At 41.1% G+C, this 18,274-nt stretch overlaps 1 protein-coding gene across 1 annotated transcript in view; it reads left to right on the forward strand.

Moving 5' to 3' along the window:
• Positions 1 to 15,285, forward strand: part of SPCS3 (signal peptidase complex subunit 3) — a 37,298-nt gene extending 22,013 nt beyond the window's left edge. The window contains exons 4-5 of the mRNA XM_089684062.1: positions 10,649 to 10,764; positions 14,688 to 15,285. Coding sequence (XP_089540188.1) covers positions 10,649 to 10,764; positions 14,688 to 14,820 — 249 coding nt within the window. The 3' untranslated portion in view covers positions 14,821 to 15,285. The remainder of the gene's footprint in view (positions 1 to 10,648; positions 10,765 to 14,687) is intronic.
• Positions 15,286 to 18,274: the final 2,989 nt, after the last annotated feature.

The following is an 18,274-nucleotide window of genomic DNA, read 5'->3' on the forward strand; positions in this document are numbered from 1 at the left end:
TCCATCTGTCCCAGAAACGATCTGCAAGGTATTGTGCGTATCTCCACTGACGTTTATATATGTCCTTTTCATCGAAAATACCCTTTGGCACTGGAATCTGTCCAATCTTCTGGCTCAATAATGTAGCTGGAGTTAAGATAGTCGGAAATTCTGGGTCTGTAGATACGGCAGTCAATGGTCTTGAGTTGATTACTGCTGCGACCTCAGCAAGGAATGTGGTGAGCACCTCATGGGTAAGGCGTGAAGAACTTACGTCAAGCAACATTGAGTCCAGTATGCGCCTTGCCATCCCAATCATGCGTTCCCATGCTCCGCCCATGTGCGAAGAGTGTGGTGGGTTGAATTTCCATACGCAGCCTTGATCACTCAAATAATTTCCAACTTGTTGTTGGTCTATCTGTAACTCTCTGCAAGCACCAATGAAATTAGTTCCACAATCTGATCTCAACAACTTCACAGGACCTCTTAGAGCAATAAATCTCCTTAGAGCGTTGATAAAACTTGAAGTGTCCATTGACTCAATCACTTCAATATGTACAGCTCTTATACTTAAGCAAGTGAACATTACAGCCCATCTTTTGCTGTTAACTTCACCACCACGAGTTCTTCTGGCCATTACTATCCATGGTCCAAACACATCGATTCCAACATATGTAAAGGGTGCATCTTCACTCAGTCTGTCTGCGGGTAGGTCAGCCATCTGTTGATACTGCTGTCTACCTCTCAACTTCTGACATTTGACACAGTTATGAATAATCGTGGCTATTTGTCTTTTCACTCCAATTATCCAGAACCCTGCAACTCTGATGGTACCTTCAGTATAGTGTCTTCCTTGATGTCTGACTCTCTCATGGTAATGCCGGATAATCAAGGTTGCCAAATGGTGGTTTCTTGGTACTATCAAAGGGTTCTGTTCCCTTCTTAGCAGGTTTGACTTATTCAGTCGTCCCCCAACTCTAAGCATGCCTTCATTGTCGATTATTGGGTTCAGTTTGAATAGTGGGCTACCCCTTGAGACTGGTCTATTGCCTCTCAAACACTTAATCTCTTCTGCAAAGACTTCTTCTTGCACACGACGTATGATAAATAACTCTGCCTTCTCATACTCTAACGCATTGGGTGACTCCTTGCAAGTGTGCCATCCATGACAAGACGATGTCTGGTTGGACTTGTGGAAAATCTGTGCAATATGACTCAATCTTGCTATAGTCTTCACCAATCTTTTCCAAGAAGAGAAACGTTCAAAACGTCTTACTTCCAAGTTTCTTCTTGAGCAGATGTTAGAACTCAATGTTATAACTTCAGGGCGGATTTCTTGATCAGTGTCTGGATCCACCAGGTAGAAATCGATATCTTCTTCTGAGTTTGTAGAAGACTGATCTGTTAAAAACTTGGGTCCTGTAAACCAAATGGTTTGCGTGAGGACAACTGCTGGCACTGACCTCGTGGCAATGTCGGCGGGATTCAAACCAGTCGGGACATAGTTCCATTGTTCAGGTCTACTGACTTTTCTTATTCGTTCTACCCTGTTAGCCACGTACACATAGAACCTTCTTACACTGTTGCATATGTAGCCAAGTACGACCTTGCTGTCAGTATAGTACTTAACCTGATCAATTTCAGTGTCCATTTCATTTTGCAGGAATTCTGCAACTTCGACAGCTAGGGTTGCTCCACACAATTCTAATCTTGGAATAGTGTGAGCCGGTGTTGGAGCTAACTTGGCTCTTCCTAGAAGAAACCCGACATGGGATCTCCCGGAGGAATCTATGATCTTGAGATAAGCCACGGCCGCTATAGCCTCGGTGGACGCATCACAAAGGATATGAATCTCTTTCCTCTGACTTCTTGAAGTTGAAGTAGGTGAATAGCAGCGTGGGATATTAAGTTCTTCCAATACTTTCAAGGAGTCTCTCCATTTCTCCCATTTAGGTAGTAGGTCTACTGGTAGAGGGGCATCCCAATCTGTCACTCTCTCAGTAAGCTGACGAAGTATGGATCTCCCTTGGACGGTAACTGGAGTCACGAAGCCTAGGGGATCGTAAAGGCTATTTACAGTTGACAGGACTCCTCGTCTGGTGAATGGCTTCTTGGTGTCAGAGACCTGAAAGGTGAATGCATCTGAAGTTACATTCCAGAGTAGACCGAGACTCCTTTGCGTGGGTAGGGCATCTACTCCCAAATCCAAATCCTTCAAATCTTTAGCATTATCTTCTGGATTAAAAGCCTTCATTACTTCACTGCTATTAGATGCGATCTTATGAAGCCTTAAGTTAGCAGTCAACAGGAGCTGTTGAGTTCTTTTTATCAGATTGATGGCTTCTTCAGGTGTTGGGAAGGATTTCAGACCATCATCTACATAGAAATCTCTCTCAATGAATTGCCTGGTGGCAAATCCAAATTCCTTTTCACCTTCCTGTGCTGTTCTTCTCAGTCCATAAGTTGCCACGGCAGAGATGGACTACTGCCAAAGACATGGACTCTCATGCGATAATCTATCACCTGATCCTTAATGTCATTGTTGCGGTGCCACAAGAATCTGAGATAATTTCTGTGGTCTTCTTTGACTACGAAACAGTGGAACATCTGTTGGATGTCAGCTGTCACAGCAATGGGTTCCTTCCTGAACCGTATCAACACTCCTACAAGGTTGTTCGTTAGATTTGGACCTGTTAGAAGAACGTTGTTTAAAGAAGTTCCTTTGAACTGAGCGCTTGAGTCGAAGACGATTCTGATTTGCTCCGGTTTACGAGGATGGTAGACTCCAAAGGATGGAAGGTACCAGCATTCTTCGCCTTCTACAAGATCTGGTGCTGGCTCGGCATGATGGTTATCTAGAATCTTCTGCATGAATGCTAGAAAGTGATCTTGCATCTCAGGTTTGTTGCGTAGAGTTCTCTTAAGTGCAGCAAATCTGGCTAAAGCTTGTTCTCGATTGTTAGGGAGAGTAGGCCTTGGTACACGAAAAGGTAATGGAGCTACCCAACTGTTGGAGTTGTCCTTGAAGAACTCTTCATTCATAATCTTGATGAACTCCTTGTCTTCGACCGAAGGAGCAATCTTGTTGTCATCACAAGTAGTCTGGTACACTGCATCACCAAGATCCTTGTGAGAAGTGAGCTTGCAAGTAATGCCTTGGAGTACTTGATATGGAACTTCAGGACTGAAATCAAGTCTTTCCTTCACATAATAGTGCAATGGACATTTCATCGATCGATAGGTGTATGATCCCTCCACATTAGTTTTGTAAGAAGCTACATCCAAGAGTTTGTGAGATCGTTCTAAACAAACTTCTCCTATTATCACCCATCCAAGATCAAGTTTCTGGGCATAAGGAGCATCATCTGGACCGTTGCATAACTCTCTTATTTTATGAACTCTAGGAATGTCTCTCCCTAGAAGAATCAAGATCTTCGCATCCTTGTTAAGTGTAGGAATGCATTTAGCAATGTGGCTCAAATGAGGTTGATGACGTACAACCTCAGGTGTGGGAATCTCTTCTCTGTTGTTCGGTAGTTGATCACATTCGATTAGAGCAGGAAGAGGAAACTCTATGTTCTCATATTCTGATGCCACTATAAAGCCATGGGCCCTTCTTCCAGAAGTATTGACCCTTCCTGCGCATGTCTGCAAGGTATAGGACCAGGCCTCTCCATGAATGTTGAATAAGTCAAAGAATTCTGTACTTGCCAATGAGCGATTGCTCTGATCGTTTAGTATGGCATACATTTTTATGGCATTTTGTGGACATCCTTCAGGAAAAACCCTTACAAGACATATCTTGCTGCAAGACTTGCTATGAAGCCCTTCTCCACACACCTCTGTACATCTTGTGGTTACGGGGTCAGCATGTTGCTCAGTTCTCTCCCCGCCATCATCTGAGGTGGTCTTGGGGTTGCTGCCGGGTGAAGGTTTCCTTTTGAACAGGTCTGCATGGAGTGCGTCCACATGCCTCGCACTGTTGCACAGGGAACATCTGATGGCGATCTTACAGTCTCTAGCGAAATGATCGGAGGATGCACAACACTTAAAACAGATATTATGTTCTTTGAGAAATGTCTTGCGTTCTTCAATAGGCTTGTCCTTAAATGCACGACATTTGGAGAGAGAATGTGGTGCATTATGAATGGGACACTGTTGATCAAGATTACTTGCCTTGGTATCTTGTAATTTAGTGTCTGTAGCCAAGACGTTGGACGTGATAGCGGTCTTCCTCACGGCAATAGGATGCCTTAAGTCCCTGAATTTACTGTTGGTGGCAATACCCTTTGAAGTAGTTGAAGGAAAGATGGTTGTATCTGGATATAAGAAGCTTGGATCATTCTTGGTTCTTGCGATCTTCCTGACGAACTCTGCAAAATAGGAAAAGGGGGGAAAAGAAACATGGTGTTCATATTTATACTTTGATCCTACGCTAGTCCACTTTCCCTGGAGATAACTAGGCAACTTTGCTACAATAGGATTTACACCCTGAGCAGTGTCTAAATAGCTAAGACCTGGCAAACTAGGATCTGACTTAGCAATTTCAAGTTCATGAAGGAGGTCACCTAACTCTCTAAGCCTATGATTGTCCTTAACAGAAATCTTAGGAAATTCCTTTAGTCTCTGGAATAAGGCAGATTCAATGACTTCGGGGCTCCCATAGTCTTGTTCCAGACGTTCCCAGGCAGCATTGAGGCCTGCTTCAAAGTTATAAATGTAGATTTAAGTCTCTTTACTTGTTCTGAAGATTGACGCCCCAACCACCTTATTAGTAAGTCAAGTTCTGCTTGAGGTTCAATGTCCAAGTTCTTGGTTACCGCCTTAAATGTAGATCTCCAACTCCTATAGTTCTCTGGGTGATCGTCGAATCTAGACAGTCCAGTAGTAATTAACTCTCGCCGAATCATGTACTTGCTGAACTCTGCAATATCAACCCTTTCAGTTTTTACATCCACAGGTGATACTGATGGTGCACCATCTTGAATCATGGTTGGTATCTGATGCTGGCTGATAGGTGGAGAGAAAGGTATTGCAGATGGGTTCAATCCAGGTAAGGGTCTGGTGTCTGAAGATCTCTGTGCGTTTGAAGTTGAAGTTAACTGTATTACAGGAGGTATATAGTTCACTCTGTAGTCTTCTGTTGTGCCCTTGTAATCTCTATTCACATATGTTTGTGGTGGCACATGAGCTGGATAGGTTGGTACACTTAATTTTGTGGCACGTGGTAGTTGTGGAGTGTCTCTGTTGGAAGGTGCGTCTGGTTGATCAGCTTGCTTTGACGGCATGTTGCCTTCTGATTGACTTGCTGGATGATTATGGGAAGAATCTCCAACTGTAGGTGGAACTGTATCGTCGTGGTTCTGGGTTAAGACAAACTGTAGGGTCCTTTCAACAGGGTCTTGACAAGCAGCCAAGCTGGGACAATATGCTCGTTCTTCTTCTAAAAGGGCTTGTTCCAAGACGGATAATTCCACTAAGGCTACTTCCTTTTCTCTATTTTTCTGAAGGATTTCTAGCTGAGCCTCTGATTCTGCTTGTATTCTTGCTTGAATGCGTTTAGCTTCTGCTTCGAAGGCTGCTTCCTTGCATTTAGCTTCTGCTTCCTTGCATTTAGCTTCTGCCTTGAAGGCTGCTTCTCTTTCAGTACAGGTGGCTTGAACCTGGGCTACTGCAACCTTTTGGCGAGCTTTGAGTATTTGGTCGCTCAGTGTTGACCTTACAGAGCAGGACCACAATGACTTAGAAGATGATTTATGATATGAGCGGGCAGATCTATTTGATTTTCCTGAGTGTCTGGAAGAAGCAGATATACAGGATGTAGTTTCATGTAGTTGTGCTAATCTACCCTCTATCTGTGTCTTTGCTTCAAGATAAGTGGTATGTCTCTGCTGGTCAGTAGAAATAAAGTTCTTTAATTCTATTGAAGCTTCCTCTACATTGGAATGTGACAAAAGGGAAGAGTACTTTTCAGAAAGTCTTTTATAATTCTCAAATGCCTTCTTAACCCTTGAGAGGGCAGTGTTCAATTGCTCAGAATTGTTGCTAGTTTCATTACTGGCTGTTATACAACTTAAAGTTTTCTCCCATAATGCAGTCAGGTTACTGTATGTCCCTTACTTGCATCATAAGCCTCCCTTGCCTTCAAAGATGGATGAGGGGCTCTAACAGGACGGGCAGAATGCAGCATGGTGTCTGTTTTATCTTGATTACATGCAGGTGACTCATCAGTGGGATCTCTGTCAGACATAATGACAAGTGCTGTAGTTTTAGTGTCTTGTTGGAAATCTGCAGAAGCTCAGCTCTGTAAGTAGTTACTTTTATTTGCAAGCAGGCTGAGCTGGGGAGCTGAATGTCTATTGCAATGAGGCAGCTAGAGCAGCAGCCTGGCTCACACTGAATGCTTCACTCAGTGCACAGACAAGATTACTGTTCTTCATACAGGAGAATGGTTACTCACAGTTCTGAAGCTGCAGAGATGGCTGTGTGATGGATTCTCATTGAGATTTACTGGAAATTTACTGTTCTGTCTTGGCATCGGTTGTACTTGTGGCGAGATTCGTTTAGACCCAGTCTGTCAGAATGTGTGCAGCAAGTTGAATGATCGCCTTAACAGATAGTTTACTCAATGAATAACAACTTCAGAGGTATTTTCCAATGCTTCTTTATACTTCAAGGTAACAAAGGTGTGAACATAAAGGTGTTTTCATAGGTAAATTTCCAGTGCTGTCACATAGCCTCCTCACTCTACAGCATCTTGATAACCACTAAACTAAAATGGTGTTACAACAGGAAATGAAGGTGGAAGCAACCAACTAGTCAGAAACAGCAGGGGTGTGTGGATGATACCAAATAACATTATAATATAACATGTAAATAACAACTGCTAAACAGTAAAGCTGCGTGGCAGCACAAAGGAACTTTGAGGAAAGCAATATACAGCAGCATACTATATATGATGAATGGAATATGGCAATTAATACTTATCTGACTAGTATCACTTCAATACTTTGTCTATTGTACATTAAAGAGCAGTGTTTATCAAACTTTTTACTTTATGCACGCTTGTATAAGAGCAGACTTTATTCCACAAACCAAGGCTTTGGTACAGATAGATCAAAATTTGACCAGTTCATTAGGGATTAGCTGAATTTAGACCCTCCCTGTTTGACAAAAGTCGATTGCTAGACCAACATCTGTTGAAAGATTTTGCTGTAAAATGTTCATCAATTAGTGGTTGCAGCCTCTGATCAGTGTTTTCTGACAACTGAGAGTTCCACTGTTTAGAATACAATGCCCTGGCGGGAGGGGATTCCTCTATCTACCTTGAATGTGTGGATGGGGGATTCCATTTTGTTTGTGTGTTTTTTTTTTTTTTTGTTTTTTTTTCTCCTTCAGCCAATAAACGAACTATCTATACCCAGCCTTATTACTGCTTCTTGTCTTTGTGTATACAAGAAAGTAAAGGAAGATGAATAGAGTGTGGAAGTGTTAGAACATCTCCTTTATTGCTGTTAGTATCCCCAACAGGAAGTATTCTCACTACCTGTTCGAGCTAAAATGGAACTAAAGCATGCTTGCAACATTATGGCAAAACTTGCCTCCAGGTTGCTTTTGTTTCCCCCAATGCAGTTCTGTGCTCTCTTGCTGCTCCACAGCCACTGGTGCCATATTTGTTTAACCTCCCTAGTGGTATTCCTGAGTATAGCTCGGGGTAAAGTTTCAGTACCAAAAGCGGTAACCCTGAGGTACACTCGGGCTTACCATGCAGCGCTGTTCCGGGATTCCCTGCAGCGCTTACCTTGTCCTTCACTCCGGCAATGCGTCCCCGACTGATGCCGGCATCCGGCTTCTGTGTTCCGGTCCCTGCGAGCGTCGGGATGTACGGGGGCTGGAACGGCAGCAAATTTAAAAATTTTTAGAAACTGTCATTTTCAAATAAATGAATTTGGCATAGTAAAACATTACTGTATCAAACCATTTCACATACAATTTGTCCCTACTGCTTTGTCCTGCGCCCTGCCTGCATTTTGACTGTTCTTTCTGCCTGGAAACTTAGAAAAGTCCATGGCGTCCAAAAAGCGTCCCTTTTGGTCAAAAGTGGTTTTAGGCCAGCTAGAGAACAGCGATAGTAAATCAGAACCACTTGCAGAATTGAGTGATAATGATTTGTGGGGAAATTCGTCATCAGACACTGAAAACAATTTTGCGACTTTGCTCAGCGATGTGCGAACTTGGCGCTATATTTCAAATTTCAGTGTTTTTGGTTTGATTAATTTATTGAATTAAATTTATTATATTATTTTTATGATAATTTATTAAATTATAATTTATGATTTTGTGTTTCAAGTATTATCATACCCGGAATGTTTACTAGACTCTTGTTTGGACAGATTTCAGTGAGTTATTCCTAAAAATTACAGGCCTACAATAAAAAAAAATACATATTTCCATGCAAAAAAATGTACCGCTTTCAGCACAGAAATATGGATATAATCATACCGCTAGGGAGGTTAAAGCTTCTCCTTTTTTTTTTTTTCCTGTGCCTTCTCCCTTAACTATAGGGTGGCATGTAATGATACCATTTCCACATACTGTATGTGCTATAGAATTGCACCATCCTGATGTTAAGCTTCACTCTGGGCTATCAAAGATGGCAACTGAAAAACCTTACAGAGGTTTTAATCTTCTATACCCTATACCCTAACACTCAGCAAACTTTTGTGTTGGATTCTTTTTTATAACATATAGCTTATTGTATGAAATATACTGCCTCCTGATGCTGAAATCTGTCTCCGTAAACTCAAAGGATACAACCCATGCCAATCTGAGCTTTTTACATTTCTAAAAAAAATATACATGTATATATGAAATTATTCTGAAAGGACTTTCCAGTTTTTACCCTACGTTCTTAATAAGACTCTTTAGCAGCAGTTTAGTTCTGAAGCAAAGATTTTGGCTCTACAGCCACTGAAACCCTTTCAGTTAACTACCATGTTACTACGCTATAGGGCAGGTCACAGCACACAGAGGCACTAAAACAGGATGGGAGGGGAACTCTTCCCAGGAAAGATGAAAACATCAATAAGAACCTGATAGAGGTCTCTACTGTATCAAATACTAAAAAATGGGATTTGCTGGCATTCTATTTTAAAAAGTCTCATTTTGGTTTAGAATTCAACATTAAAAAAAATTGTAAATATATCCCCCCCCCCCTTCTTTTTTTTGTGTTCATAAGCCCTCTTTTCTCAGATGCATAAAGAATTCCAAGAGCTAGGGGAGGAGAAACGGCACACTGGTCTTCCCAGTGAATGGCTTTACAGGGGTCGTGTCAGCACAAGTGTAATCATTGGAGGAGAGCAGGTTGAGTTCTCAGCACAGCAAAAAAAACTGACCATGCTGTGCTGTCAATAGGAAAGCAGAGGGACTAGCAGGATCACCAGATATTTCATATAAGAGAAACAATACAAAGGGAACAGGATGCTTTTTCATACAAGTACATGGTACAGCAGGAACATAAAATGTTGGGGTAACATAATCTATAAACCCAATAAAATTGTGGGCAGAATGTGTTTTAACTATTTTAACCACTTAGTGACTGAGGATAAAACAAACCTTAATGCCTGAACACAATTTTGCAACTTTGATATGTTAAACTGTACATATCATCACAACTAATTTGTGCATCCAGGTGGATTATACCTTGGTCCAAGTGCTGTTTAACCCCTTCCCACCGACCATACGCATATATGTGGCCGCACAGAACTGGGCCTTTTCCTGTGGGGCCGCATATATAAAAATATCTGTCTTTGTGCTAGCAGAGCGCTGCACAGCGCGGTGATAAATGGTAACCGATATCTCCTGATTTTTTTTTTTTTTTTCCATTTTTTTTTTTTTATCAAAGGAAAACTGGCCCAAAATAGTAAAAAATGTTAGCTGCATACTTCCTGCTACAACTGAAACCTACCACCAAAGAACAACCCAAAATAAATTATCCTACTCCTAGCCGTTGCAATAATACCACATATGTTTGTGTTATTTGTTGTTTGTACCCGTAGTAGGGCCCCAAAACAATAGTGCACACTTTGCTTTTTTTTTTTTTTTTTTTTTTTTTTTTTTAATCCTACCTAAAACACACTGACAGTAACTGACACTAATAATAATTTTAAAAATGCTTTTTAAAAAAAATTAGTTCTCTCTGCAAGGAGAGAGAGATGTGTTGTATCTATCCCTCTATGCAGAGAGGGGAAAAAAAACACGGCAGAGTTTCACAGTGACTGATCGCTGTGATAGCCAACAGCGATCAGGCGACCCAAAACATTGAGTGGTTACAGCCTGGTGTTTGTACTGGGAGCACGCTGTGCAGCGCTCTGCTAGCACAAAGACAGATATTTTTATATATGCGGCCCCACAGGAAAAGGCCCAGTTCTGTGCGGCCACATATATGCGTATGGTCGGTGGGAAGGGGTTAAACAGCACTTGGACCTTTATTTTGTACTGTGCACATATTTGTTGAAAATTATAACTTTATTATTAGGTATTTTGGTTTAAACCTTATATTAAAATATTGATCACAGTTTTTACTTTACTAATATGCATGATTATTTGTATGCACTGTCATAAAATCTGTGAAATATTAATGCTGAATGTCTTGCTGATTTCATTTTAGGCTTTAAACCAGGTTGTGCTATGGGACAAAATCATCCTCCGGGGTGATAACCCAAAATTGTCTTTAAAGGAGATGAAATCAAAGTATTTTTTCTTCGATGATGGAAACGGCCTGAAGTAAGCATCTGGAAAAAATATATTGTTTTTATTAAGTTGTGCTCTCCCCAAGAAGCGAATGCAAGAGATAAAATTTATAAGGTGAAAGCTGACAGAAAAAGCTGATTTCTGTTTACTCATTGGCGCCAGAAAGTTTAGTGATTGATTTGTGGTGACAGAAGGAAGGGTTCTGTACAAGATCAGGATGTCAGAAGTACTTTAATGTGGCGCTGTTTAATTATCATTATTTGATATTCCTTGTACTTCGCATTTCTGAACAAGCATGGTGTTACTTGTTGAAATATGAAACGAATGATCGGGAAAATAGATAAGTGACCTATAGGCTCCTCCCATCAGTATAGTAGTGATATAGAGGGCATGTAAAAAATGACATACGAGTCTTAAATAACAGAAAAAGCATTTTATTGTTTTGTTTTGTTTTTTTATTCTGTAGCTAAATGCAACTTCTAAATGAATGCAAACAAACCACACAGGGAAATGTGAGCAGTATTGATATACTGCTGTTGCCTTTTATATACAGCTTTGAATGATGTATAATGCAGAAACAAACAAAAAAAACAGGAGCTTTATTATCTGTGCTCGTGGTGGTCATATTAGTTTGCTTTTTGTGTTTCTTTTGTTTACACCTGTTCTGACTAACAAGTCTGCTATTTTTTAACTTCCTGTAACAATCCAAGCTGTCCAGGAAAAGTGGCAGTGTGTTGAGATCAGCTGTTAAATGGGGTGCTTAAAATGGTCAGCTTTTATCCATTTATGATTACCGTATTTTTTGCTCCATAAGACGCACCTGACCATAAGACGCACCTAGGTTTTAGAGGAGAAAAACCAGAAAAAAAATATTCTGAACCAATGGATTGCAGACATAGTACAGGAGATGACCAGAGACTGCGGAAATAGTACAGGAGATGACCAGAGACTGCGGGCATAGTACAGGAGATGACCAGAGACTGCGGGCATAGTACAGGGGAGGACCAGAGACTGCGGACGTAGTACAGGGGAGGACCAGAGACTGCGGACAGACATAGTATAGGGGAGGACCAGAGACTGCGGACAGACATAGTATAGGGGAGGACCAGAGACTGCGGACAGACATAGTATAGGGGAGGACCAGAGACTGCGGACAGACATAGTATAGGGGAGGACCAGAGACTGCGGACAGACATAGTACAGGGGATGACCAGAGACTGCGGACAGACATAGTACAGGGGATGACCAGAGACTGCGGACAGACATAGTACGGGGGATGACCAGAGACTCCGGACAGACATAGTACAGGGGATGACCAGAGACTGCGGATGGACATAGTACAGGGGATGACCAAGAGACTGCGGACACAGTACAGGGGATGACCAAGAGACTGCGGACACAGTACAGGGGATGACCAAGAGACTGCGGACACAGTACAGGGGATGACCAAGAGACTGCGGACACAGTACAGGGGATGACCAAGAGACTGCGGACACAGTACAGGGGATGACCAAGAGACTGCGGACACAGTACAGGGGATGACCAAGAGACTGCGGACACAGTACAGGGGATGACCAAGAGACTGCCGACAGTACACCAGAGACTGTGAACTTCTGGGGAGGGAGGAGTAGCGGGTACCTGAATTTGACAGGTACCCGCTCCCACTTCCGCGGAGTTGTCCTCCCTTCAGTGTGGGCACTGGGCTGTGACAGCTGGGAAGCACGAGAAGCGCTACGAGAAGACGCCGGGCATTCACAAAGCGCAGCGCTTCTCGCACATGCGCAGTGGGCACCTGGCTGTCACAGCCGGTTTCCCACACTAAAAATGCCGGCGCGGGAAGACTGGACTGAGGATCAGGTAAGGTCCTGCTGCAGAGAAGAGCCAAATGGCCAGCATGGTATTCTGACATGGTGTCGGTGACTGACATTGACATTTTCCCCCCTTTTTTTGGGGGGGAAAAAAGTGCGTCTTATGGAGCGAAAAATACGGTAACTATTTTAGGCTCAAAGCAATGAAACTGTTGCTGTAACTGCTTAAAAGTGTTTACAGGAGTTTGGCTTTGATCTGCTAGTGTGTCTAACCCTACCCCCTCCTGAGATTGACTTCGCTGCTGTGCAAAGATGTCTCTTCAGGTGGATTGGAGATTCCTTAAATCTGTATTAAACCCAAAACCAAAATCTTAATATGTTGCAATTTACAAGTCTTTTAGATGTGCTGGCTGCATTCGATTTATTTTTGTAACCTTTTTATTCCCTCCTATTTTCACCTGATGATCTGGCCAATAACACACTTTCTGTATTAGTGTCCCACTCTGGATGAAGGATCACATGGGGCACAGCAGATAGCAATATTGTTAATCTGAGAGGTTGGGCGTGTTAGATGTACTAGTAGATTTAGATACACTAACAAATTAAAGGCAGACCCCAGCTCACAATGAAGTTACGCAAGCAACGTTTTTTTTTTTTTTTTTTTCTTTGAGTAAAGGTTTTACATGAATAAATAAAAGCTCATCATAGTAAGCACCCCTCTTAGTGCTAAATGATTTGTCCCAACACTCTAAACTGCTACATTTGTAGGAGAGCATGCTGCTGGCTAGATCAGGAGTTGAAAGCATAAAAAAGAAAAGAAATGCAGTCGTCATATCTAGGAATTGATAAGCTGCAATATAATGAATGTTTGCTTTTAGGTTTAATACTGCTTTAAGACAGGAAGGTGTTGATTTATTAAAGGAAAATGGGCTGTCACCAGGTGAACATAACGGGAAAAAGTCTTTAAACAAAATGGAAAATGAATGTAGCCACTGCATTTATAGATTGGTAACTGCAATGGGTTACATTTTTGTTTTTGGGTTCAATGTTGCTTTAACTATTAATAAATATTTAAAGTTGTAGTAAAGGCTCTAGGTTTTTTACCTTCATGCATTCTATGCATGAAGGTAAAAAAAACCCTGTGTGCAGCTGTTCCCAGCAGCGCCCTCAATACTTACCTAAGCCCTATCAAGATTCAGCAAAGTGCATGACAGCTGCCTCCTCATTGGCTCCCGCTGCTGTCAATCACAGCCGGTCAGCCAATGAGGAGAGGGGGGGTGGCAAGCCAAGTCTCCGTATGTGAATGGACATGTTACAGCGGGTACCCCCATAGCAAGCTGCTTGCTCTGGGATCACCCAAAAGAAAGGTGGAGCCAGGAGAGCCTGTGGGGGACCAGAGAAGAGGAGGATCCAGGCTGTTTTGTGCAAAACCGCTAAACAAAGCAGGTAAATATAGTCATGTTTGTTATTTAAAATAAAAAAAAAAATTAACCTTTTAGTATCGCTTTTTGTGCCAGTCTTTATTATCACCAGATTAGAAAACCTTAGTTTACTATTACTATGTGGTTAAAAAGTATCTGAACGTGGTGATATGTCCACTAACACATTTCCAGTCCTAGGAAGACAATACTCACTATCAATTCTGTATCAGGACAATAGAAACATCATAGGACTCTGGAACCCCACCCCTCTCCTTTTCTCCCTAACCTAGTGAGGCAAGGTTCTGTAGTTCTTAGAGAACCTATTAACACTGCTCCTAATTGTGGCACATATGGGAGAAAACACGTTAGTAGGACTTGTGGACAGGTTTGAGAAATGCTTTCTCTCTGCTATGCATAGCATCAAATTAATAACCCAATTTATCTCCCGTCAGCTAGATTGTGCTGCATTCTGATGTAGTCCCCCAACCATGCATGCTGGCTACTTTTGGGGAAGCAGTAGACTGAGTAGTTATAAGTCCTTGGTGTTCCCTCTGACATAAACAGTGCTGGCATCAATTGTCAGTGCCACTCATGTCCTTCACTCACCATCGATGTGAGCAGGAACTTGTTTCCAAATTAACGTCCTGAACACTTGTAATGTTAAGTAAGGCTGTGTTTGATAGTTGCAACTGTAGTTTCTCATATTCGTAATCTTTTTTTCTTCTAGGGGTAATCGGAATATAACACTGACTCTGTCCTGGAATGTTGTCCCAAATGCTGGCATCCTTCCTTTGGTCACTGGATCAGGCCATATTTCTGTTCCATTCCCTGACACCTATAAAACCACAATGAACTATTAAGTTATTGCAATGTTTTCCTAACTTGATTTTTTATATATTTGTTCCTGTACATCTTGAAAATAGCCTGCCTAATTTTCCTACCAAAATAAAGAGACATGTTTTATTTACAAAAAAGAAAAAACTGCACTTGGCAATAAAGCGTTTTATTCTGAAATGTAATGGCCATGTGGGTAACAGCATCACTGTAAATACTGGTAAGAAGCCACAGTTTTTTTTTTTATTTTTTTATTTTGAGCTATTCTTGTGTGTTTGTCTCCCTGGTTATTTGGGGGAAACGCACGTTGTACCCATCTGTTACGAGCAATGCAATCATTTTTCTTTCATAATGGCTGAGCCAGCTGAGTAAATGTGATGAATGTATTGGTTTTTTATTAGGATAATCTTTCTGGAAATACATTATGCTGTCATCTATTGACCAATGTGAGCAGTCCAAACACTGTTTTCAAATAAAACTATCCAACATGGTGTACAGATTCCTTGCTGACTTTTCTTTGTAGTCATAGTGTAGATTGCTAACTGCTGTTCAAAGCTCTCCTACATGAATTTAAAGGAAATCTGTGGGTTACAATTCTACATCAAGAGATTCTTCCACTGTAAAAGTACTGCATGCATGTTCTTACTGTATAGCTCATTTCCTGTTTTTTGGTGCAGCTTGCTGAGTTTTGGGGAATCTCTCTATAGCTGTCTGTGATTGACTATTGCAGTATCCAATAGCACTTGTGGACTCAAAGGGCGCCTAGCAACAGAGGAACAACTGTAGGGTCTATAGTTTAAATCTGTGTTTATCCTTGTTATCTCTCTGCCATTTTTTTGCTGTATCTCCCGCCAATGTAGAGATTTAATTTAAAGGAGATCTTATTAAAGCGGAACTTTACCGATAACAACTCGATAAAAAAATGCTTTTTTAGCAAGGAACATACATTCTATGTTAATAAGTATGCAACCACAATTATGCCGTAAATTGCCTCCAACATTGCTCCTGTTTCTTCTTCCTGTAGGCTGCCATTTTGCTGAAACACAGATCCCCCCCCCCCCGAGCAGCAGTAATTCTTCAGGCTGTCAGCAGATCGGTCTCTAAATTTTCAGCAAAGAGAGTTGACAGCAACAGTTGACAGCAACAGATTCCAAATGCAAATAGCACACTTGAAATGAACTCTGGACCTTTTACCTGCTCATTGTAATTGGGATAATGAGGGAATAACACACACCTGGCCATGGAACAGCTGAGAAGCCAATTGTCCCATTACTTTTGGTCCCTTAACAAGTGGGAGGCACATATGCAAACTGTTGCAATTCCTACACCGTTAACCTGATTTGGATGTAAATACCCTCAAATTAAAGCTGACAGTCTGCAGTTAAAGCACATCTTGTTTGTTTCATTTCAAATCCATTGTGATGTATAGAGCCAAAAATGTTAGAATTGTGTCGATGTCCCAATATTTATGGACCTGACTCTATGTGCCGTGCTATACCCTATACTAATACTCCACTAGTGTAAGTTAGCGACGGAAGCAGTCCTTGAAGTAGAGACCAGGTTGGCAAGGACAGGAAGGACAAAAAAAGCAGGTGTCATGCCTTAATCCATGTCTGCTACAGATGCAACATCTTTTTTGGGGTGACTTTTGGGTTGAGGTACCAGGAATGGCATCAGAAAAATGCCTGTCATGCAGCTGGCTCACTGCATCTGGGTTGGGGGTTTGGGCCACAGCACCATCTGGATACAAAAGGGCCATGATGATCTCTTTTTTTTTTTTTTTTTTTTTTTTTAAATTTAAATATTTATTAAATTTTTCATATTAATACAAAAACCCAAAAAGGGAAAAAAATTCTCAAACAAATAAACATTTATAACATTTCTATCTTTCCCTTACTAAAATCTCTTTTCATTCCCATCCCACTACCCCCCCTTCCCACCCCTCATCCCCCCTCCTCCCCCTCTGCAGACTCCAGCCCATTCTACTTTCTTGAGGCTTATTAATTTTTTGCTAACATCCTAGTTCATATTTTCCTATATTTCTCTTTCAATCCTGCTCTTTCCCATTTTTCCCATCTCCTGAAATAAACTCTCATCTTATCTTCCTGTATATGGTATGATCTTTCCATTCTACCTATCTGGTTTACTCTATTAATCCAGTCTTCCTCCTTCGGTACCTCAGCCTTCCGCCAAAACTTAGGTATCAACCCTTTCGCCGCATTCAAGAAATACCAAATACCTGAGTCTTTATATTTATTTACTGATGTCTCCACATTGTGTAGGAGGCACGTCGTTGGGTCTAACCCTATGTCAATTTCAGTTATTTCTTTGATCAATTTGACTATTATCTTCCAAAAAGCCTGGATTTTCGGACATTCCCACCATATGTGAAACACCGTGCCCATCCCTCCACACCCTCTCCAACACTTATTTGAGTTCTCCCCATTCATCTTGTGCTCTACACTCGGTGTAATGTGCCATCGTGTTACACACTTATAATTAACCTCAACCTCTCTCATACTCACATTATCGTGTATCAGTCTAAACATCTTTCTCTGTCTATCTTCATCAAACCCCACTCCCATATCTCTTTCCCATTTTGTGATAAAAATTGGCTTTGTGTTTGTGTCCAATTCTGTGAGTATTCTATACACTTTTGAAATACCGTGCTTCCCATCCCTTCGTGTCTCTAACAACCTTTCAAACATATTCCACTCCTGTTTTACTCTCAGGGGTTTCGGTAGATTTCCAATAAAACATTTCAATTGATGATATTTCCATTCATCTATTCTAATAAAAATATCTCCCTTATTCTCTATCAAATCTTTAAGTGGTCTCAATTCCCCCTCCACCAAAACTTCTCTCAGTTGGGTATCCTCTTTTCTAAACCATCTCCCTGATATCTTATTTTTTCCCGGAGGAAAGTAATCAGTATTTATGAGAGGCATTAATATAGAATTAAATTCCCATTTCATATTTTTGTGTAAATTGTCCCATATCCTAAGAACATTTAGAGTGTAGATACTTGTGCTTTCTTTGATTCCCCTAAACTGTGGTGGAACCCATATCATCTGGTTCAATCTAATGCCACTTAGATCATTTTCAATTGTTACCCAACTTTTCCCCTTATGGTTAAATGTCCAGTCATATATTCTTGCTAAAACCACTGCTTTATAGTATCTCTTGACATCTGGTAGACCCAATCCCCCTTTCTCTTTAGTCCTACTCAATGTTTCATATGCTATTCTGGGTTTTTTATTCTTCCATATGTATCTTGTTAGCGTTTTTTTCATTATCTTAAAGAAGGCTTCTGGGATTTTAATTGGTACCATTTGAAATCTATACAGTATTTTAGGCATAATTACCATTTTGACTAAGTTTATACGTCCTATCCAGGATGGATTTCCTCCTTCCAATCTTTTTAAATCTTCCCTGATCTCATTTATCAAAGAGATATAGTTTAATCTATACAGATGCTTG

The sequence above is a fragment of the Staurois parvus genome, unplaced genomic scaffold (assembly GCF_062004578.1).
Source record: "Staurois parvus isolate SC_StPar_1 unplaced genomic scaffold, SC_StPar_1.0 ptg000334l, whole genome shotgun sequence".
Lineage (NCBI taxonomy): Eukaryota > Metazoa > Chordata > Amphibia > Anura > Ranidae > Staurois > Staurois parvus.